This window comes from Mesoplodon bidens (genome assembly GCF_964165515.1).
Source record: "Mesoplodon bidens genome assembly, chromosome: 3".
In the NCBI taxonomy this organism is placed as follows: domain Eukaryota; kingdom Metazoa; phylum Chordata; class Mammalia; order Artiodactyla; family Ziphiidae; genus Mesoplodon; species Mesoplodon bidens.
The window spans coordinates 47,199,890-47,224,541 of NC_138178.1; the positions used below are offsets into that span (position 1 = coordinate 47,199,890).

A 24,652-nucleotide genomic window follows, 5' to 3' on the forward strand; every position below is an offset into this window, starting at 1 on the left:
GAGGAGCTTGGAATGCCTCACTAAGTAATCTCTAAACATAGTCATTTTTCTTCTTGTATTGTTTATTTGCCTTGAGAGCTCTCAGATGACCAGCTTCTAGTCTCCCCTTTCACGTTCTTGCTACAGTAGTCATCAGCGATTTGTATCAGGGATTCTATAACCCTGTCTCTTGAAAGCATATCAAAACAGATACAACAGATGACATTTCTTGGTTGACAGTTAAGAGAAAATAGGACCAAGGTAACATGCTATACAATGAAAGGTTAAAAGTTTAGGGCCTTTCCCAGAAATTAAAAGAACAAAAAAATTCCCCAAAACTTTAAAAAATGAGACTGAGAGACTGAAAATTAGACCAAAGAATTGACAATAAAATTAAATGCTGTGCTCCCAGATTCTGCAGTAAATTGATGAGGTTAAGAGCTACCTTTTCCAAAAGGTCATACTTTGAATGAATAATGAACTATTTATTTCTCTCAGAATTAACCAAGAGAGAATAGACAAGCATAAAATTTATGGGCACTTAACTCTAGAAGCAAATTGGTTTAGGTGGAAGAAAACCTGAATAATGTGATTGGAATTCATAGTCTCCATATGGGTTACTGTTTTGCATTGAAAAATGCTGAGTGAAAATACTTACTAAAATATGTGGTTTTGCTATTATATTTGGCTGTAAATATGTTTAACTTATTTTAAATACTTCGGAGAAGAGCTGGGATAGTCCTGTGGAATCCAGGAAACTGTAGAGAGAGACTGTTAAACATGGGTTTTAGTGTTTCCTTCTCTCAAATCAGTGCTGTGAAAGCTGAGTTGTAGTATAAACAGCACTGTCCTGGGTATCACAGGATCTACTATTGACACTACTTTGAACTTGCTACTTAATCTTGGACGTGATATTTTATCTTGTGGGTAAACTCGTTGATACCCAAATTTCCTTCCACCTTTAAAATTTTTTTATTTTTTGAATAATATTGTGAATAGGAAAGATAGGTTTCCTGTTTCGATTTTGAAGTAGGGATTTCATATATTAGAGGACAATACTAGTTGATATTGGATTATTTTCTTTCAGAGCCTTGAGTTACTGTGTGATAACATGTTATTTCTTAATATACATTAAATGGTGCCTTTGTACCTTACTTCCCTTTCAAGCTTTCAGTGTTTTTCTACTTGAATACTGGATAGGATTTTAGGAGAAGAGACCATAATAATATATCCAAACATTTATATATTTCATGTTCCTGAAATTAAGTTTACCTTTAGAGATGGACTTCAAAGCAAATCTTGCTTTTCTTTTTGCTATTTGATCTATAGGTCAAATGTGAAATACAGTTTTTTATTCTTAATTTGTTTTCTCAGTGTATGTTATGTACAGTGAAAAGTTAAATTGATTTTATAGTAGTTTTCTATTATAAAAATCCAGATTAATCTCAAGATATCCCATACAGCCATACACATGCACACACACACACGCGCGCGCGCGCACGTGCACACACTATTCACACACATTTTTTTCCCTGCCTGTCTCCTGAGTGATCTGATAGAACAGTGATTTACTGCCCTCCTTTCTTTTTGTTCCCGGTGAAATCTACTCTTCCAATAACTTTCTTCCTTTATCCTGGTCATGATTCTGTGTTAGTCAAGATGTTATATTTTATTTACAATTTCAAACCATTTATTTCTCCCCTGAACCCTTCTCATCAGGGAGAGACATTTATGGTTATCTTTTTTTTTTTTTTTGCTGTACGCGGGCCTCTCACTGCTGTGGCCTCTCCCGTTGCGGAGCACAGGCTCCGGACACACAGGCTCCGCGGCCATGGCTCGCGGGCCCAGCCGCTGCGCGGCATGTGGGATCTTCCGGGATAGGGGCACGAACCCGTGTCCCCTGCATCGGCAGGCGGACTCTCAACCACTGCGCCACCAGGGAAGCCCTATGGTTATCTTTGAAGCTGTCCTCAGCACTCCTTTATAGGAAGATTGTCAACTTTTTGAGTTTTATTATTAAATATCTTTCACCATCTTGACCATGTTTTTCATAATCATAAGTATAGATGGATATAATTTTGTTAATAAGAATCTCAGTTGAACAAAGTATTTCATTCTCCTTAGTATTTTAATATGGTTAGTTTTTTTAATTTAGAAATAAATAATAATATTGACTAAAAGCTAGTTTTGACACATTGTTAGTAAAATTAACGTCAGTTTAAGCTTTAATGAAATTGCAGATGCCTTTGTAGAAATTATGTGAATGACATTTATTTAGACTTTACTATAATGTATAAATAACACATTTCCATCACGGAAAATCTCATTTAATAAATAATTTGATTTTACATTAATGATAGAAAAATTTTTAATTTTACTTTTTGTGGTAGGTCGTGATAAAAAGGTATTTAAAAACTGAAAAATGGGGGGCTTCCTGGTGGCGCAGTGGTTGAGAGTCCACCTGCCGATGCAGGGGACACGGATTCATGCCCCGCTCCGGGAAAAAAAAAAAAAAAAAACTATAAGGGAGAAAGAATAATTTTTTGCAGTACTGTAAAGCAGTATTTAGCATATGAACTCTATTAATACTGTATTACTATACATTTTAGTGTACAAGATTGGCTATACAGAATCATGAAGGTTGAGATCAATATTTATTTAACAACTTTTCAAGGAGAATTTTTTCTCTTTATACTTTTTGCCTAAAAGGTCCTGACTTTAATTTTGATGAAGATACCATTCTGCTCTAGTAACCTTTATGCATAAGTGAGTTCCACTGGAATTGTGTGGCTAAGAGCCCACAAACTTCTTTTCAGTGTTTCACCCTATGCCCATTTTCAGAAGTAAGAAAAGTCACTACAGCAGAGCTCTTTCTAGTGTGTCTTCCCTGTTTTTCCCAAATCCACCAGAAAAGTCGCCTCATAGCGTACAGGTGGTTGGTTGAGTTTCCGGTTATCAGAACTACCCACAGCACCGTTGACCTACTCCCCACCTGTGCAGAACAAAAACACACACGTGAACAGATAAAAGCATCATCATGATTGAATAGCGCTTCTATTTTCAGAAATTTGTGAAAGTGGTGATTGAATTTAAAACACCAAAGACTGAAAGGAGCGATTAATCTCAGATAATTTAGACATGGGCAGAGTATAATTAATTAATGACTTTGTCCCCTCCTTCCCTTATTTTTTATTCTTTCCTACAAATGAATGTTTTCTATATTTGACCTTTGTATCATTATTTTTCTTATTTTCTACAGTGTTAATGATTTATTCTAGTTTCAGATCCACCCCCCCCCCCCTTTAGAAGGCAATGATTAAGAGCACGTACTCTGGGGCCAGACTACCTGGGATGAATCCCAGCTCTGCCACTTACTGCATATGTGCTTCTTGTCCAGTTACTTAAACTTACTGTACCTCAGTTTACTCATCTGTGAAATGGGGATAATAATAATTACTTTACAAGGTTGTTGTGAGAATTAAATGAGATACATGTACAGTGGGCAGTGCTTAGATCAGTGTCTGGTACATAGTATTCTATAAGTGCTGGCTTTAATCATATATGTCAGAATTTATCAACTAGATTTATTTGTAACAAATTTAAATGAATGAATACATTTGTAAATGTGCTGCATTTTAAGTGTAATGAATAAGAATTGTTTTCTGATTCAGTCATGCTTATTAATACTATACTTTTACTTCTTTTAGATTTGTAAAGGACATAAATAAAATTGATTTCCTTTCCCCTTCAATTTCTTTCTTGGGAATGCAGAAGTCTTCTGAGAAACTTTGATATAAAAGTTTTTGTCTCTATAATGCTTTAGATATAATGAATGCTCTGTACGTGTTTGCTGAGTATAATCAAATTGAGGAAGAATCATTAGATATACTAGATTAATTGTGTTTGGAGTTCAAGGAGGGGAAAGAACCGAAATTGATACAAGGTGGTGAAGCTTGAAGTAGATGGTGGTGGTATTAATTAATGGTTATAGGACTTTCTTCTGTGCTTACAAATTATTGCCCTGATTGATGACACTGCTTAGTGAAGCATTTTATTTAAGATCACAGCCTCTGAAGAGTTGTGCTCTTTGACCTTGGACAAATTACATAACCTCTTTGTGCCTCAGGTTTCTAATCTCTATAATTATGATAATCTTACAGATACTTTGTAGGATTTTGGTAAAGATGGAGTATAATAATAGCTATGAAGTATTTCATTTATTGATACAATAAATGAAAGCTGCTGTTACTATTATTACCACCATTATTATTTTCTCCAAATATCTAATATTTTATTATGTATTTTCATGCTTATATTTCCTCATGTACAAATTCTGTTTCAAAAACGTTTTCTGATCATTTTAGTTTACGGAAATTCCAAGGGGCCATGTCATCTTGGTTTTCCTGCCCTTTTAAGCTCTGCTACCCAACCTAGGCCAAACTCACAGTGCCGAAGTACCGTTGCAGTTTATACCCTGGGCAAGGGGTTATGAGAGGGCTCATAGGAAAGAGAAGTCATTCTGTTGATACTCTTTCCTACAATACAGAGTTTTGCATTCCTTAATTTAAAAGGTATGAGTTCACTGGTAGGTAACCACTAATAGAAATTATATTTATAGGTACCATCAATGCCCAGGAGTTGGCAGTTTAATATAAGTATTTTCAGGTTACATATAACCCATTGTGGTAGTTATTTTTGGAAAAGAAACAGCATTCAATTGAGTAGAGTTTGAGTGCTTATTTTTTCTAATTGCTAAATTTCTACCGTGGTTTTCCCTTCTCTTTATTTTATTTATTTTTTATTTTTATTTTTTTTGCAATACGCGGGCCTCTCACTGTTGTGGCCTCTCCCGTTGCAGAGCACAGGCTCTGGGCGTGCAGGCTCAGCGGCCATGGCTCACGGGCCCAGCCGCTCCACGGCATGTGGGATCCTCCCGGACCGGGGCACGAACCTGTGTCCCCTGCATCGGCAGGTGGACCCCTCAACCACTGCGCCACATGGGAAGCCCCCGCTTCTCTTTATAATATGGTTTGCAGAATGAAACAATCTTGCTCGTGGTGTTCTTCCTTCCCTCCCCATTTTTCAATATTCAAATTTTGAAAGCTAGAAGAATTTTCAAAACTAGAAGGTGTTTTATTTATATCCAGTCCTTTTAGTTCGTAGAGGAGGAAACTTAAGAGAGTATGAGATTTGGCTAGGTTGAGATGTGTGCTGTTGATACAAAATACACATGAGATTTGGCCAGAAAGTTTGCCTAGTTAATGACAGACGCTGGCCTAGAACTCACATATTCTGAATTCTGTGCTAGTATTTTTAACCCCCTTACCTTAGAATTTCCCAACTCAAAGAATTGTCTTAAATTTTCTGCCATATACTGAAGGAATGGGAGGAGAGAGAGGACAAAGGTGAAAAAAGAAAGAGGATCTGCAATTGATAAAGAGGGCATTGGACATTATTTGATTTTTTAAAAAATTTGCCTGGCAAGTATAGTGTTTTGTGAGGCAGAATAGTGCAGAATTTAAGAGCTTGAATGTTGAAATCAAGATGCCTGTGCTGTTTCTGGCACTCCTATTTCTTAGCTGTATGACTCTAGGCACGTTGCTTCTCTTTGCCTCAAACATTTTTTTTCTTTTCCCTTTTGCACTGGTTGTGGGGGCCGGAGGTGGTGGATACTAATAATAACTACCTTACTGAAGTTCCGGACTTAGGCCTATTAGTGGAGAAGGGGAAAACCAGTTATGTGGTGATGAGTTGGCTTTAAAATACTTAGCTTAGCGGCTGTGTATGACTCAGCATAAAATAGTCTCAGGGACTTTCTGTTAAGGGATAAATAGTTGATATGTTTTGAGGTCTTTCATTGTAAACATACTGTGTGACTTGTGCTACCTGTTGCAGTGAAGCGATATGAGGGTTCAGTTTATTTAAAAAGCACCAGCAGTGGTCATTTCTCAGATCAGCTGTCAGGAATACATGTGGATGGCAGCCTGACAGACCAGATCAGGTAGAAAAATGAAAATATTAGGGTACAAGGATTCAGAATTTGTTCTAGACTTCTGAGAGTCATACACAAAGCCATAGATTAGGTACTTGGGTTAAAGGAAACAAAAATAAATAAAAATTCAACTAGAGTAAACACAGAGCTTTCAGATTCTATGGACACTAAAATGAGTGCGTAAGGTTATCTGTATTCATTTAATGTTACTTCTCTAACAACTCTGGACCATTTCTGCCAGATGTGGCTAAAGGGATCTTTAATTTTGCTTAGTGCTCTCTCCATTCTTAGCAAGTATTCAATATCTGTTCCTTCATATATATGGAAGAGTTTGGCTAATAACCACTCTGAAGTTTGATGGGTAGCAAGTTGGAGATGGCATAATAGGGGCTTAATTCCCTTCACATGTTATCTATGCAAAACAAACGGAGGTCATTCTGACCCCAGGAAGGGTTATACTGGGTGGAGTTTTGAGAGAACCTGGTTTCTAGTTCATTTACATTTGACAGGAGAGGCCTTGGGAGTACCTAGGAGCAGAGAGAACGTGTTGTTTTCTTCTCCCAGCGGAGCACAGTGGCAAGAGAGCTACCCTTCTAAGTAAGGATGACAGTATTGTCTGCCTGCTTTTAAGGAACTTGCTCTTACTGTGGTTCCCTAGTTTTACCCTGCTGAGATTTGTAGATGCACTCAGTTTCTGAAATGTCAAGTGAATAAATGTGTATCTTAGAGTTCAGGAAATATGGTTGGAAATACAAGTTATACTTACCAAGTCATCTTTATTTTAAATAAACTGTAAAACTTTAACTCTTTTAAGGCAGCAGTGAGAAACTCTAATTAGGCAACAAATAATTAATTACCAAAGTAGTTTCACTGATTACCATGAGATTACAGGAGAGGGAGAAATTACTTTGAGTGGTCAGGAAAGACTTAATAGAATAGGAAGAGTTTGAGCAGAATATTGTAGGACAAACAATATTTGTGTGAATAAGGTTGAAAGGAAGACAACTCTTTCTGGAAATGTAGAATGATGGGACCACAAGTTACAGAGGCACCAAACACAAAAGTTAGAAAATAGTAAATCACCTTGCTTTGTAGGTGAATAGTGTGTTAAGGCAGATAACCTTTCTGTAGAAGAAATAAAGTCTATCCTTTGAGAAATAGAGAACCAATTAAAAATAAACTTTGACACAGGGAATGGCACAAAGGGTTTTATAAATATCAATATACTGTGGTATGAAGGATGGATCCAAAGACAAGAAATTGGATAATCTGATATGATGTTACTACACAGGCCCACTTGGGATGAAATAAGACTTAGATTGGGATGATAGGATCAGGATCACAAAATAATGGAAAGAGGAGAGATGTCACAAAGGAAAAAGAAACTGGTACACTTGGTGAATGAGGAAGATATGAAATCATGTAGACTCACTATCCCCAGAGAATGATGACTCCTGAATTAAACTCCATGTGTTTTATTTAGCCTTTGACAAGTTAGTTGTGGTTGTGTTATACAACTACCAGATTGTTTGATTTTGATAAATAGCTTCCCCTTACAAATGGGAAAATCTAGTTGTGTGAATAAAAAGTAAATAAAATAGTTTTTACTCATTGTCCCCCATTTGTCAGCGTTAATGGGTAATAAAGTTCTCTCCCTTAGAGCACATATTTTCTCTAGATTGTTTACTGTTTGCATTGTTTTTATTTTTGAGGGGGATAATGGTATAGGTTTTATAGCTACTAGGGGATCAAATGCAATAATTAGAAAGGACACACAAATTTTGAAATAGTATTTTATGCCTCTTGATCTCAGGTGCAAAACACGAGATGAAGCAGTTAAATAGCAAAGCAAGACAGGAGGGACAGAGAATTAAAGTAAGTGTTTTCTATATATTGCATCTATGTTCCCATTAATCTCTGTTTTGTTATGTAACTGCTCCTTCTGAATGTTCTGAATGTGAAGAAAACTATGGGTAAGAAAAGGGTGTATTTCAAAGTTAGGTTCAAATAAACCCATGAGAGAAAATGTTGTTTGTTATTCTTGGTCATATTCAAACAGCACCTGCCTATAAATTGTAATCGTAATGTTTTTGGATAAGAAAAAATTGGGTTAAGATGATGTAAGCTCCTTTAAATCTCTTGCTAGCAGATATTTAAAATGAAAGAAATCACATAGCTATCAGATTGTCCACGTTCCCATTTTTAAGCCAGTCAAACCTATTTTTTCAGTTTAGCCATTCAACAGGGACAATGCCGGTTGAGATGCTCTAACATAGATCTTTTGGAAAGAGCCTGTATGTCAGTTTCTCACCTCATTGTGAGTTTCATTTAACTTTGTATGCCTGTGAAATAGCATCTTTATCAGGATTGATCTTTACAATTCTCATTTTTTTAATCTTCTCAGTGTTGGGTCTTTAAAGTTAACAAGTGGAAGTCAAAACATAATAATCTTTGAATCTCTCTTACGTCCTTTTTTGTAATTGTTGAGGATTTATTTTCTGACAGCTTTAAAAAAATTATTTTCTATAAATTTAAATGTTTCTTATTCATGAGAATATAATGGAGGGTAGATTCTGGCAGAATACATTTTTAGGCCTGCTTAACCTGTTTTAATTAGTAACAATATTTACAACTACCATTTGTCACAATATAGTGTAAAACCTTTCACATGTTACCTTTTTTAAGCTTCATACCAGCTCATCAAGAAGCCATTTAAAAAATCCCATCCATTATAGAGGTGAAGAAATTGAGGCTCAGAGAAGGTAGATAACTTACCAGATATTAAGCACACAAGAGTAGTAACCAGGCAGTATGATTTTAAATTACTGTCCCTTTGGACCATATCACACTTGCTGAAGTTTAAGAGAGACCCCAAAATAGTTGTTATTACTACTTGTCCAGGACTTTGACATATACTCTAGAAGTTGTAAGATGATGTCGCTATCATTATTTATTATAAAAATATTATTCACATTTTATACATAAAAAACATAAGCCATGGAATGAATCAGATAAATTTGCTTCCTGGTATCACCACTGTATTTGACCTTGGAAAGGATAAAATAACTTAATCTCTGAGCCTCAGATTTCTCATCTGCAAAGAGATTTATCTCATAAGAAGTATGTAAGAATTAAGTAGAGGAATAAAGTATTTAGCACATATGTGTAATTTATTAAGAAGTCTATAAGTGTTCCTCTTTTTACAGTCAGTCTCATGAAAAGTTACTCCATTTTGATATAAAACCATGTTAAGAATTTTACAAGTCTTGGATGCTCCTTAGAAAGACAGCTGTTTTGAATTCCTGGAGTATGTCCTGAACAAGATGAGGGACCTGTTGCAGTTTTTAAATGCCCACCAAGAGGTCCTATAAGTCAGGAAAAGTTAATAATGTTTATAAAATTGAAATTATTGGAAAAGTTCATTGCAGATGAACAGATCTTGGGATTTGGAGATTATTGGGAAAAATAAAATTGGGCAATCCAGGTTCTTATGAACGTAGATTCTTATTAATCTACATTCTTATGACAGAATGTAGCTTCTAAAAGAGGAGGCTTCAGTTAATTCCTCAAGTCTGTTTGAAAGGTATCTACCCCACAAGGTAGTGATCCTCAATGAGCTTATGTATGTCAAAGGCTTAGCATGATCAATTAATGTCAGTTCCTTTTGTGATGTACTTTTGTTATATATTCTAACATTTTTATTCTGAGAATAAGAAGCTTGGACTGTTTTCCTTCAACATATTGAACAGATACTTAATCCTTTGTGCTGTCAAATGAAGTAATTGTTTTCATGTGGTTTTATATCATAACCAATCTGCTGCTTTTTGCATGGAGCAAATCATGTTCCTGGTGTGTAGTATAGGAAATTATTTATTAATTGAGCAATGAAGTATCAGCTGTACTGAACCAAATGTCTTCTCTGCATTGGTGATACCATGAAATCTTATTAAGTTTAGACTTTTCCAAGTTCTTGCTCTGTAAATATTTTCTTCATTTTCCACTAACCCTACCTTGCTGTCTTAGATCACTTTTCCTCAGTATCTTCCTTCCCAGTTTAGAATTTTACAGTCTTCTCTTGGGTGTCTATATTTTAGCTTGTGGGCTGTTCACATGAAAATCCTTTTTTCTCCCACTTTTTTTTTACTTATGAAGCATTTATTGAGATTTCACTATTTTCTAGTCACTGGCATTAGTTGGGCAAAATGAAAATGAGCAGTCCACATTTCCTGGGCAAAAGGAGTGCTCCTTCTCATGAGAAAAACAGATTGTTATACCACAAAATGATAAAAGTTGTAGTAATGAAGGCCCAGGGAGAGTAGAAGCACAAAAATATAAGCAGTACTTGGTTATAAAACCTCCAGGGCATATCAAGTGAAAATGATGTTTTGTAATACAAAGAACAGAGGACTGATGAGTTACTTATTCTGGACTTAATTCCTAACATGTAAAACAAAAATTTTTGAACAGTATCAGAGTTTCTAGAACTGGGCCCAATAGGTTATTAATAAACAATATGTAAATACAGAACTCTGTGGTCCAATATATTTATGTATTATTGAGTTAAAGAAAATTAGACAGATTTCATTGTTGTTATTAGGTGTCTCAGTTTTTAATATTATTGTAAATTATAAATCTTTAAGAAAGGAATAGAATATACTTCTTCTCACATTTTTTTTCCTACCGTGGAATCCTTCTGTGTTACCTATGAATTGTTTGACTGATAGTAACAGTCGCAAGAAATAGTAAATTAGACAACTTATACACTTAATTATTAATTTAGATCTGTGATCCATTGCGAGTTCAGTTTTGGCTAGTATAAAGTCAGGGTCAAAATTGATTTTTTTTTTTTTTTGCATAAGAGTATCCAGTTTTGTTGGCACTGTTTGTTGAAAAGATTGTCCTTTTCCCCATTGAATTCCCCTGTTATCTCTGTTGAAAATCAATTAACTGTGTATGTGAGGATCAATTTCTGAACTCTCTGTTCTGTTCCACTGATTTTTTTTAAACCTTTACATTGATACAGTATTATCTTGATCACTACCTTAAAATACATCTTGATATCAAGTAATGTAAGTCATCCAACCTTATTTATTCTGTTTCAAAATTGTTTTTCCTATTCTAGGTACATTGCATATACACTGAAACATTTTCAACCAGCATATCTGTTTCTAGAAAATCTTCTGGGATTGCATAGAATCTCATCAGTTTAAGGGGAATTGATATTTTAGCAATGTGGAATCTTCTGATCAGAGACTATGGTATAACTTTCTCTTAAGTCTTCTTTAATTTCTGTTAGTAATATTTTATAGTTTTCAGTGAACACATATTACACATCTTTAGTTTATCACTAAATAATTTTTGATGCTGTTATAAATTTAAATTTCTGGTTGTTCATGCCTTATATAAAAACTATAATAGGTTTTGGTATATTGACCTTATATCCTGCACCTTGCTAAACTCACTAGCTGTAGTAGTTTTTTGTACATGCTGGAGGATTTTCTGTTTGGATAATGAGAATTTAACTTTTTCTTTTCCAGTCTGGATTTTTCCCCTTTATTGAATTGGTTATGATTTCTTGTACAGTGTTGAATAGAAGTGATAAGAGTGGATAGCTTTGTCCTGTTCTTGATGTTGGAAAAATAACCAGTCTTTCGCCATTAAGCATGACTTTAGTTATATGTTTCATTCATGTGATTTATTAGATTGAGGAAATTTCCTTTTATTCCTAATTTGTTGAGAGTATTTATCAAAAATGGGTGTTGGATTTTATTAAAATAATTTTTTGCATCCATTGAGGTGGTCATATGGATTTTCTTTTGTAGTGTGTTACTGTGGGATTATATTGATTACTATTTTTAATTTTAAACCAACCTTGCATTCCTGAGATAAATAGCACTGGATTACTATGTGTTGTTCTTTTATATATTGTTGAATTCAGCTTGCTAAAATTTTGTTAAGAATTTTTATATTTGAGTAATACTGATCTGTATGATTTTTTTTTCCTTGTACTGTCAGTCAGAATTTGATATCATGATAATACTGGCCTCAAAGAATGAGTTGAGAATTATTACTTCTATTTTAATTTTTTGGCAGAATTTATGTAATGTTGGTATTATTTCCTCCTTAAATATTTGGTAGAATTTCCCAGTGAAGATGTGTGGGCCTAGAGTTTTCTTTGGGAAATGGCTTTTAATTTTAACTTTATTAGTAGATAAGAACTATTCAATTTTTTTTCTTGAGTGAGCTTTGTTAGTTTGCGTATTTTAAGAAATATATCCATTTGTCCATTTTATCTAAGTTGAATTTATTGGCATAAAGTTGTTCGTAATAATTCTCGATTACCTTTTAAATATTTATATTCATTATCTCTTGCTATAATAAAAAACTACTGCAATTTTAGTGGCTTAAAATAGTACACATTATGGACTCACAGTTTCTGTGGGTGAGGAATTAGGTATAGCTTTGCTTGGTCCTTTGCTTCAGGGTCTTTTATAAGACTGTAAGCAAAGTACTGGCCAGAACTAGGGTCCCATCTGAAAGACTGATTGGGGAAGGATCTGCTTCCAAAATCATGTGTTTTTTGGCAGGATTCAGTTCCTTTTGGTTTGCTGAACTAAGGATCAAAGTCCCCTGTTGGCTGGAAGCTGCCCTCAGTATCTTGCCAGTTGGGCCTTTCCATCATGGCAGCTTACTTCATCATAGCCATCAAGGGAAGAGGGGTCTGCTAGGAAGATAGAAGGCACAGTATTATGAAGCCTAATTATGGAAATGGCATCCCATCACTTTTGCAATATTCTGTTGATTGGAAGCAAGTCGCTAGGCCAGGTCACACTGAGGAGGAATGGCTTATATAGGGGTATGAATACCAGAAGACATAGATCATTGAGGGCCATCTTAGAGTCTACCTGGCACAGCATTTGTAGGATCTGTAGTTAAAAATCCCTACCTCATTCCTGATATTGGTGAATTGTTTCTTTTTCTCCTGATCAGTATGGCTAGAGGCTTATCTCTTTTACTGACATTCTCGAAGAACTAGTTTTTGTTTCTTTCGTTTTCTCAATTGTTTTTCTGCTTTCAATACGTTTGACTTCTACTCTTAACTTTACTTTGAGTTTAGTTTGCTCTTTGTTAGTTTCTTAAGGTGGAAGTTGTGGTCATTGATTTGAGATCTTTCATCTTTTCTAACAGGCATTTAGTACTATAAATTTTCCTCTGACCACGGTGTTAACCTGCATCTCACAATTATTCCTGTTTTCTGTTTTCATTTCATTCAGTTCAAAATATTTCATAATTTTATTACCGAATGAATTGGGTCCTGCCACTTCCCGCTTACAAAATCAGTTACAGACTCACAAACAGTAGAAAAGAAAGGTGCTCTTAATCAGAATGCCGGCAATCTGGGCAGATGGTGGACTCGGCATCCTCCACAAACCACCTCCGAAGATTCTGCTCAGCCATGAAACTTTTAAAGAGAAGGAGGGAAGTAATCTCAGTTAATCATTGAGATAGGGGGTCAGAGTCATCATCATCCCCCCACTGCTCGCAGGCTCATTGACTTCTTGTGATCTTCCTCTAGATGTTATCTTGTTCACACAGTTTGTTCAGGAGATGACTGAAGGGGAAGCTACGGGAGAGATCTGGTCATCTTCATTTCTACATTTCATTGCTTATTCTTCATTTCTACTTCTTTGATCTATGGAAAGAACCGACAAGTTAGACAAGGTATTGTGTGATTAAAAGATTTGAAAGGTGTGCTTGGGCCAGAAATGAGTAGAGCATGGTGGCACCTGGTTTAAAAGTTAGTTACAATATAGCTTTGCTAAAGTGACAAGAAAAGGGGCTTCCTGCTGAGGGTGGTTTCCTGCAAAGAGCTGCTTACAAATCCCCACTTGTCAGAACATCATTCCATTTCTGTGGGGTTAGGGGTGAAGGTCTGTCTTTTGTAACTTCTTCATGCTGACATAGAGTGCTATATTCTCAGAGTGGAGGGTGTCAACATGGGTCTGTAGCATCTCTGCTGATAATTTTAGTTGTCTGCTTATATATATGGGTAGAGAAAGCTACAGTTGCTTTGATGCCCACAAATATATAGATTATTATGAGCAATAATGTTAATCCCATTCTCTTGAGGCCAGTTCTTGGAATTGTGCTACCCATAGATTCAATACTGCTCAAGCTGGAGCAGCTTATGTCATGGCTACAGTCTGGTCATCATGTAGTTAGCTTTTTTCCTGTGGTAGCAGTTATAGTATCTGTAAAACAATTCAGGAGTATGCATCAGACACTGAATCTGTGACTGTTGTCCTAATCATTAACTGCTCAGTTTTGTACTTGGGGCCGGGGGGTGGGGGAGGTGGTCCTGCTCTGTTCCAGTTTTCCTATTGCTTTCTTCCTTGACCCTTGGGTTATTTACAGTTATATTGTTTAATTTTGAAATATTTGGAGATTCTGTAGATATGTTTTTATTATTGATATTTAATTTATTCCATTGTAGCCAGAGTACATGCTTTAGTTCTTTGTGTAAATCTGTATTTCTGGTGTTATTTTCCTTTTGACTGAAGAACTTCCTTTAACCTTCCTCATTGTGTAGGTCTGGTGCTGATAAGTTTTTCATGTTCCATGTGTCTGAAATATTCTTAATTTTTTGTACAAGATACAGAGTTCTGAGTTACCTTAGAACTTCTTCTTCTTCCTTTTCCTCCTCTTCTCCCTGTCTCCTGCCTCTCCCCTTCCCCCCAGCAATCATAGGATTCACTTTGTTTCCCCTCTCTCAGGGATCACTGTCCTGCACTGACCATGTCCACTGTCTCAAAACTCTTGCTTAATGTATTTTGTTTATTTATTTTTTTATTGTTTCAAGTGTGAGGGTTAATCTGGTCTGTTACTCCATCTTGTCTGGAAGTGGAAGTGGAAATGTAGTTTTTAGTTAAGCTAGTCTGACAGGGACCATGGATTTGCTTCATCAGTAGGAGCCCTATGAGTAACACATTATAAATGAATGGAGAAGTGAAGCCAGCACTATTAGCTTTTCCTGCACAACACTGAAAGTATTGGCTTATTCAAGAGATCTTTGGACTTTTCATACCCTGTTTCACTATTGTGTAATTGCTTTCCTTATTACCAACTGTCCCCAAATATTAGTCTACTGATACTTTGTAATCAGAAACCAAAAATATGTTGTTTAATGTAGTAATATTAGATATCTGCCACTGACTAGCTGTGTGATCTTAGGTCTGCCCCTTGACTTCCCTGAATCTTTTTTCCTTGTCTCTGAAATAAGTCCTCTGTCATAAATAAATCATTTTCAATCAGGGTTTCCAGATTCTGAAAAGGTAGTGGTAATGAGGGGTTCATGATTTATTTTAAAATATAGTAAGTAGTCTAATCCAGTAGTTTACCTAGTGTGTTCCAGGGACCTCTTGGTGTTCCTGAGACTCTTTTAAAGTGTTTTCAAGTTAAAACTATTTTCTTGATACTACTAAAACTTTATTTGCCATTTCAGTATTATTTTCCTGAATGTAATATGGAATTTCTAAATGCTACATGATATATGATGATGTATGCCCTGACAGTTCTTGTGTTTTTAAAATTTCTCAGGTTTAATTTCTAATATGGTAAATATCAGTGGATATGTCCCACACAAAGAAAAGCTTTTTGGTGTTCTCTATTTTTTAAGAGAAAATATTTTTTATTCAAGAGGTCCTGAAACCAAGGGATTCTGAGACCTTGAAAATGGCTGGCCCAATAGAAATTATTCTCTATTTAAGTACATATTCTACTGCCAGATTTCTTGGTGCTGGAGATTAAAAAAAAAAATAGTGGCTAACATTAAGTCATCTGCTATCATAGTTCCCAAGTTTAAATCAGTTCTCTACCACTCTCTGACCTTGAGAAAGTTATTTAAATTCTCTAGGATAAAATTTCCTCATCTATGAGATGGAGAAAATATGGTATCGATATATAGTTTAAATTAACTGATATAATACCTGACAGCCCTTAACACAGTGCTAGCATGTGGTAGTCACTCAGTAAAAGTTAGCTGTGATGCTTATGATGTCACCAGAGGCGTGCTTATTGACACTTTTGTTTTCTGGTTATCATTTTGCCTTAGGGCATTCTTAGCAGCTCTTAATGCAGTATTTCTTCTGCCTTAATGGCACTGCTTATTCTGCTTTGAAGCTGTGCTGGTATATTGCCATATTCTAAACTACACCCAACCCAGGAAGTTTAACTTGGAAGTTGGCAGACTGGCTTGGGCTTCTTTTAAAATACCACTGGTCGTGCCAACTTGTCCCTTAAACTAACAGGGAATCTAATATTAGTAATTAAGCCTTTGGAAGCTATAATGTGAAGCATATGAGGCTCAGACTTCATACAAAAGTTACTCAGTTTATTAAAACATTTTCAGATATTGTCTCTTTCTTTTTCCAAACTGTGAGCTCCTTGAAGGCAAAGACTGTTTTATTCATCCTTGTATTCTGGCACTTAGCACAGTGCCTGATACATTACTGGCAGTAGTACTTACATATCCACATGCATTGTCACACTTCCATATGCACATTTTGACCTCTTTAATTTCATAAGTAACTAGATTAAAATGATATGAAAAGACAGGTAAAAGAAAAAAGAGGTAGTTATAGGGAAGAGGAAAACAAGAAGAAAGTCAAGAGGAGTAGAGACCAGATCCCCTTTCAGAAGTGTTGATAAACACACCTGTTGGCATCTACAGTAGAACTTAATAGTACACACTGAAAACATAAGAACTCAAAGCAGACAGGCAGAAAAAAGAGAAAAATCAATTCAAAAAATCAATTGAAAAATCAATTTATGAATGAAATTGTCACATTGGATCAAGTAGATGATAATTCAGTTTTTGCCACTATTAGCCATGATATCTAAGTGGCACATCTCCCAATCTCTCTTAGGAGGTACATAAAAAATGACTGGTAGTACTGTGAACTAGTACTGATTATCAAAGAAAAGCTGGTCTCCTATTTTTCTCAGTATCTGAAAATTTTATATGATGTGCAAATGTACTTATCTAATCTTATATTTTTGTAAGTATCTGAAAAATTTGTACTGGGTGCAAATATAGTAAAACAGTATCAATTTAGACTAAATGTCTGAATTACAGTATAATTTTACTTTTAAGGAAATAACTATGTTGTTCTTTTTACTTTTAATTATGTATATTAGCTAGAAGTATTCTAAGAAATTAATGCAACTTAAATTTCCTTGTCAGTTTCATTTAACTAGATATGTAGAATACACATACACACATCAGAGCCAAGTTTTTCTCTAATAATAGATAGCTATTTGTTTGACTGCAACTTGATGAAGTTGCTGGTTTGTGTTTTATTACCATGTTGCATGAAGAATACGGTCCTTATGCAGTAGAATCATGGTCATGGAGTGAGATGCTTCCACTGAGAAGCATTCAAAACTCATACTAACTGAGGGGACGATAGATCCACCTCTGCTTCTCATACTCACCCTAGGGTGCATGCTTTTCTTAGTAGAATGAAAGAGGGGTGGAACTATTTTTAGTACATTAATATTTTTTCTGCTTTCTTTTTAATGAATTCACATAATTTGGTTAGATAAATATATGTATGATATGAGTAAATTATGATATCTAGACATTTGAGTAGCCGCAAAAGTCCTGCTTTTAGTGATTAAAAAAAGTTGGTTTGCTCATATTTAAATCTAGTATGTTTTTCAAATTGGTGAATGAGTGCTCCCCGAAGGGGTCACTCCTCAGCAGTATGTTGGAGTTACTCAGAGAGAGGCCTTGGTGGTTAGGCAACTGATGGAAAAGGAGATACTTCACGTGCTGATTCTTAAAAGCAAGGAGGTTGACAACATGCAAAAGTGAGTAATGGGTCTTTATAAAAGTGCCGTGAAAAGGGAGGGTAATGTGTTTAGAATTTAATTCCTTTGATCTCCTAGCAGTAAAGGCTAATCTAGAAGAGAAAAGTTTCTTTACGTACAGCTTTGAAGTGTTAACATATGGATGGGAAATACAGTGATTCTAAAGCTGCAGTTGTAGGATATTTATAGACAAATATAATTTTTTAAATCTTTATTGGAGTACAATTGCTTTACAATGGTGTGTTAGTTTCTGCTTTATAGCAAAGTGAATCAGTTATACATATACATATGTTCCCATTATCTCTTCCCTCTTGCGTCTCCCTCCCTCCCACCCTCCCTAATAGACAAATATAATTTTTAAAATGCTTTCTTAAATTAAGAAAGAGAAGCTTTGTCAGAAATATTTTAAATGCTTTGTCAAACTAAAAAATTCTAAAGTTAAAAATGAGGGATTGTTCAAAATCCAAGAAAAACTTTCTAAGTTCTTTCTCTAAGCTACTCATTTAATATTGAAACCTCTGCTAAGAGGACCAGGCTTAGTTTTCAGAAGCCCATTTATCATTAAAAAGTCATCTCTAAAAGTTAGGTTTTGTTTATCAGATATTTTCAGAGTATTGACACCTGCCTCTCATACCTGATGGTGATGCCTTTCTGCTTTTCAAAGGAAGTCCTGACATTTCAGCTGCTGCGAACACTGCAAGAAAAACTGTATAGATCAGAAAACAGGGGCACTACCATCCTTTCGTATTACGTAGAAATAAAAATTTCTTTTTTGCCCTTTCTTTGTTGGAATATCCATATGGTACCTGTGGTCTTCTAGCCAGGTAACCACCATGGGTTTTGAAGATCTAGGAACTGAAGAAGGGGACAATGGGTTTGTGTATAACTAATCCTTGTACATTCAGTTGCTATATCTGGGTAGCTTCATTGCTGCAGAACAAATCACAAATTCCCTAAGGAAGACTAGATGCCTCATCTGATACTTTTTCTCTGGTTGAGCCTCAGGTTGAGGTTGGATTTCATTCAGGCTGTTACCCTAAAGATTTTTATCTCTGTAGGAATATATATATATATTTTTGCAATTTTCAGTGCCTAACAACCAGGTCATTCAAATGTCCCCTTTAGTTTATTGGAATGGAGTTACACAGTTTTTCTCTAGAATTTTTCTCCCCATTTTGTTATAATGAATAATAATTCTTAACTGTAATTGCCAAGTTATTATCATAAATTCCATCTTACAGGAGGGAACTCAACTACTGGTCCTAATGGGAGAAATTTGCTTCTAGGTTTGTTGGAGCCTCTGTTTGCATTCTCTGTAGGAATTATGTCAACATCACCGAAGATTGCTGCAGTTTATTACCACCTTGGGCAAGGGGAATGTTCTTCAGGAGGAATGAATGCCTGTACTTGATATCTACTAACCAAAGGAGATTTTCCATTTCCCATTTTGTTTGCTTTTTCTCCATCATGATCCATGGGTTCAAAAAGTTCTCAAAAGTTCTTTTGACTGTCCCTATTATTTTGAGCACCACTAGCCAAATAAGGTGGTTAAAAATTTTTTTTTGTTTTTCTATTTTCCTGGTTCTATTCCTTTATCACCTATGTTTGAATAAATACACTCTTCATTTTGTGTGGCTCCAGCCTATCATTGAGCCATTCAGTTCACAGTAATTCCAGGGAGGAACAATTATTTCTAGAGAGACAGCATTGCATACTGGGATGAAGTCAGACTTCCTGGGTTTAAATTCCCATCCTGCTACTTACTGTTGTATACCAGGTGAATTATGTAAAATTTCTGTGCCTATTTCCTTATCTATGGCATGGGAATAATAGTTCATGGGGTTGTAAGGATAATGAGTGAAGCCCTTAACTCAAGTTCTGGCAAGTAGTACCATTAAATGTATGCTGATGCTATTATTAATGCAGGCATAGAAAACCTTAAATCAGATAAATTGAATGAAGACTGGATTACTCCTAGACGGAATCGCTGACCCTTCAACTATGGCTTATTTGTTTTCATCTTTAGGGAAATAAGTCTCGGCCAGTGGTTCAGCACCCATATGAACCAGTTAGCAAAAGAACATTGTTTCACTATTATACTTTTAATTCAGATTTACTCTTAAAAATGAGTGGCTTTAGTCATAGGGGCAGGAAGAGGTAGTGTAAGTGACGTGTGGTACGTACCACCATGGCTCATTACAGAATCCAAAAGTCTGGTCCTAAGTATCCTATCCTGTGGTCCTAAGATATGCAGTGTTGTTTTAACCATGAACTATGAATTATTGTGTCTGTGAGTCAGATTCTAAAAATCAGCATCAGCCAACACTGTTGCCATGGCTCTAAGAGCCTATACAACACTGGGCATCAAGACAGGATACTGGCAACAAACTAAAATATCTTACTTCTGTCAAATTTTGCTGTATCAACACCTGGTGTAATGACTACAGTTTTAATTATAGAACCTTAAGATGAACTAAGGAGCCTAATGAAGATTTACTCATTTAACAAATATGTCTTGAACATTTATTGTGGTGAAGGATTGCCTTTGCACCCAGGTCATACTATTTCAGATAAGAATGTAGCTACATAAGGGTTAATGAACTAATAAGGAAATGTAATGCTGATTGCTTTGCTTTTTGCCAACTGGAAAGTGCATCACAAATTAGATACAGCTTATAAGTGGACTTTGGAAGCTTTCTTTCAGAAGTTTGGGGTTGTCTATGGAGAACTTTCTGATTCTGTAAGATATTTTTTTTCCTAAACAATAATACATTTCTATTCTAGAGAATAGTTTAGTAATATCTAGTAAATTTAAAGCTGTGTATGCTCTGTAAGCCCGTGATGTTACTCCTAGGTATTAACCCCTAAACAGTTTCGTATAACTTCTCATATGTGTACAGAGAGACATATTTCTAAAGTGTTTATAGCAGCCTTGTTTGTAATAGTGGAAAAGCTAAATGTCATCAAAAGGGGGCTGGGTAGATAAATTATGGTATTTTTATAAATAGAACATTATACAGTAGTGACATGTATATACCAGTGTTAACAGTTTTCCAACATATATCAGTCTTACATATTGACTGTTAAGTGAGTATAGAAAAAAGTATACTATTTAGATAACATTTTAAAACATGCAGAGTGGTGCTTTGTTTAGTTAGAGAATATGCATATTTAATAAAAGTATTAAGTAATGCATGAAATGATTTTTAAAAGAATAAGTTTAAGATAGTGTTTACTTCTGAGGGGAATTTGGGAGAATTCCATAGGGTTTTAAACTATACTGGCAATGTTTTATTTCTTGAGTTGTGGATACATGGCTGTTTATTACATACATTTTTATATGTTCCAACTATTTTAGAAACATTTAAAATTTGGAAGAAAATGTGTCAAAATGTTGTTTGCATTTCAGTTGAGGTAAAATGGGAGTCTTTTTTTCTTACATAGTTGATGCTGTTTCTTTACATTTCCAATTTTCTACAATGAGAGTATGTTATTTCAATCATATTAAAGGAAAAAACAGAAACTATATTTTTCAGAAAAACATGGTTTTCAAAGAAATTTTAGGAGATAATAGGCAAGTAAGATAAAAAAATTGTAAGCTTGTTACAATTTTCTAGTCTTTTTCCTGTAAACTTTATAGAGGTTCAATATTATTATACTCTGTACCAATTAATTTTTGTTCTAATTTTCCCACCTAATATTATAAAATAAATGCTTAACATATAGGACTGGTATTTTAGAAATTATTTTAAAATATGCTATTGTACTTAATGTGAGAAATTGCTCAGTGGCTGGTATCGTATCATGTCTTCTTACAGTTATTTATTGCTTCTTAATGCATGGGTTTTAATAAACTTATGTTATTCCTAGGTTTGATTTATTTGAATTGATTTCACGAATATCAGCAAATATTTTTAAATACTTATTGAGCAGTTTTATGTTCAGTCTTAATCTGTTGACATACAGTAGTAGAAGATAAAAAGTTTAAAATATGTAAAATCTAAGGTTCTTTTGCAACAGAACCTCATTTTATCTTTCTTTTATCTAATTTTCCCTGGTTGCATATAGTGTGTTAACAGGATAGGGGAATTATGGTTTAAAAATGTGAGCTCTGTAAGACTTAATGAGGTACTTGTGGTGCAGAAGAAGAAATAATAGCGGCTAATATTATTTTTCTGTATACCAGGCCACATGACTTATAACATAATACAGGCTAGTTCTTCTCCAACTTTAGTTAGAGAATATGAATATGAATGAACCCCCTAAAGCTCTTCTCAAAATACGTGTTCTGATTTTTTAGGTCTAGATGCACTCAGACAAGTGTAAAGTCAGTATGTTTGTTTAGGAGTAAGCTAAAGTAACAGGTTTCACCAATTTTGCCCACCCGCCTCTAGCAACCACCAATCTATTCTCTGTATCTATGAGCTCCGGTTGTTTGTTTTAGGACTCCATGTATCAGTGAAATCATTAGGTATTTGTCTTTCTCTGACTTGCTTCACTTAGCATAATGCCCTCAAGGACCATCCATGTTGTTGAAAATGGCAAGATTTCCTTCCTTTTATATGGCTGAATAGTATTCCACTGTATATATATATGCATACATACACACCACATTTTCTTCATCCATCCCATCCATCCGTCCGTCCGTCCGTCCATCCATCCATGGACACTTAGGTTGCTTCCATGTCTTGGCTATTGTATATAATGCTGCAGTGAACATGGAGGTGCATGTATCTTTTCAAGTTAGTGTTTTCATTTCCTTCAGGTAAATACCCAGAAGTGGAATTGTAGGATCATATGTTAGTTTTATTTTTAATTTTTTTGAGGAACCTCCATACTGTTTTCCATAGTGGCTGCACCAGTTTACAATCCCATCACCAGTGCCCAAGGGTTCCCTTTTCCCCACATCCTTGCCAACACTTGTTATTTGTCTTCAGCCATTCTAACAGGTGTGAGGTGATAACTTCATTGTGGGTTTGATTTGCATTTCCCCAGTAATTAGTGATGTTGAGCACTTTTTCATGTACCTGTTGGCCATCTGTATTCTTTCAGATCCTCTGCCCATTTTTTAATCAGATTGCTTGTGGGTTTTTTGGGTTTTTTTTACAGTTTAGCTGTATGAGTTCCTTATATGGTATTAACCCCTTATCAGATATATGATGTGCCAATATTTTCTCCCACTTTATAGGTTGCCTTTTCATTTTGTTGATGGTTTCCTTTGCTTTGTGCAGAAGCTTTTTAGTTTGATATAGTTTCACCACTTGTTTATTTTTGCTTTTGTTGCCTTTGCTTTTAGTGTCAAACCCCCAAAATTATCACCAAAACCAATGTCAAGGAACTTACCACCTATGCTTTCTTCTACGAGTTTTATGGTCTCACGTCTTATGTTCAAGTCTTTAATCCATTTTGAGTTAGTTTTGTAATCTTTTAATAAACCTTTTATATGTGTAGTCAGGATGTTAGTTTAGGAATAAACTAAACTAACAGGTTTTCTTAAACATTTTCTATATGCTGCACTACATTTTATAGTACAATTTTTAAGGTAGTTAAAAAATACAATTGTTATCAAATACAATCTCTAGTTTTTTATTATTATATACAGCAAACAAAATTGGTCTGCCAAATTACTTTAAACCATTGCCAAAAGCTTGTTCTCTTTGTTTACCTTTGTGTTGTTTGATAACAAACCATTCTTGGTCCAACATCAGTCCACAAACTATACTTTGAGAAGGACTGACAGAGAGTATCAGAAATTTATTAGAAAGGAAGGACGTGTTAAAGAATCCGTGAGTGATTTTAAGTAATGTGATTTAAAACATGTTCAGTATTGTTTTGTAAACCCTCCTATGAATTCTAATTAGAAGACAAAAGCATTAGTGAAGATTTTTAATCATGTGCAGTTTTTAAGTAACACGAGAATGCACTTTTTTTATCCTTTGCCTCATGACTTATTTTTCTCCTTTAGAAAATATATGGAATTTTTTTTTAAAAAAAACTATGTATTAACATGACCTTTTAATAAAGCTTTTGCAGCCAAGTGTAAAGTCAGTATGTTTGTTTAGGAGTAAACTAAACTCACAGTAAGGTTTCCTCCAAGTTTTCCGTATGGTACACTGTATTTCATAGTATAATTTTTTTTTTTTTTTTTTGCTGTACGCGGGCCTCTCACTGCTGTGGCCTCTCCCGTTGCGGAGCACAGGCTCCGGACACACAGGCTCCGCGGCCATGGCTCGCGGGCCCAGCCGCTCCGCGGCATGTGGGATCTTCCGGGATAGGGGCACGAACCCGTGTCCCCTGCATCGGCAGGCGGACTCTCAACCACTGCGCCACCAGGGAAGCCCCATAGTATAATTTTTTAAGATAGATAATTTTCTAATTGAGTTTACTTTTCACTATTTTAAATTCTTGTTCTAAATGGATCATCAGTTCCTGAACTGGAAGGAACTTATTAGCCTCTGTAAGTTTTGCCAGTTAATGGGAAGAAGGCAAAAATCTATACATTAGAAACCATCAAAAAATATTATGTTTCTTGCCTGAATTTAGTGTCTGTAGTTTTGGGGAGAACCAGATAATACTTGGGGTAAAATTTTTTAAAGTTAAGTGTTGTTTTCCTGTGTTCTTCCAAACATCAGTCCTTCTGGTACTGCTTATTCATAACCTTACAAACTGAAGTTGCAGCATTATTATTGATTTACATTTTTACCCTTGAATTTTATGTAGAAAATAGTTACAGTATAGATGGGTTAATAATTTTTAAATAAAATAATTTATTTTACTTCCTTTTGTACTTGTAGTAGAAGAATGTTTTTA

General features: G+C 35.1%; 1 protein-coding gene across 3 annotated transcripts in view; it reads left to right on the forward strand.

Moving 5' to 3' along the window:
• TCF12 (transcription factor 12) overlaps positions 1 to 24,652 on the forward strand; it is a 389,492-nt gene that overhangs the window by 155,844 nt on the left and 208,996 nt on the right. Inside the window, exon 2 of one of the 3 annotated variants that reach the window (XM_081227389.1) lies at positions 7,785 to 7,846. The exons of the other annotated variants lie outside the window; for them this stretch is intronic. Coding sequence (XP_081083515.1) covers positions 7,799 to 7,846 — 48 coding nt within the window. The 5' untranslated portion in view covers positions 7,785 to 7,798. The remainder of the gene's footprint in view (positions 1 to 7,784; positions 7,847 to 24,652) is intronic. 3 annotated transcript variants of the gene reach the window in all.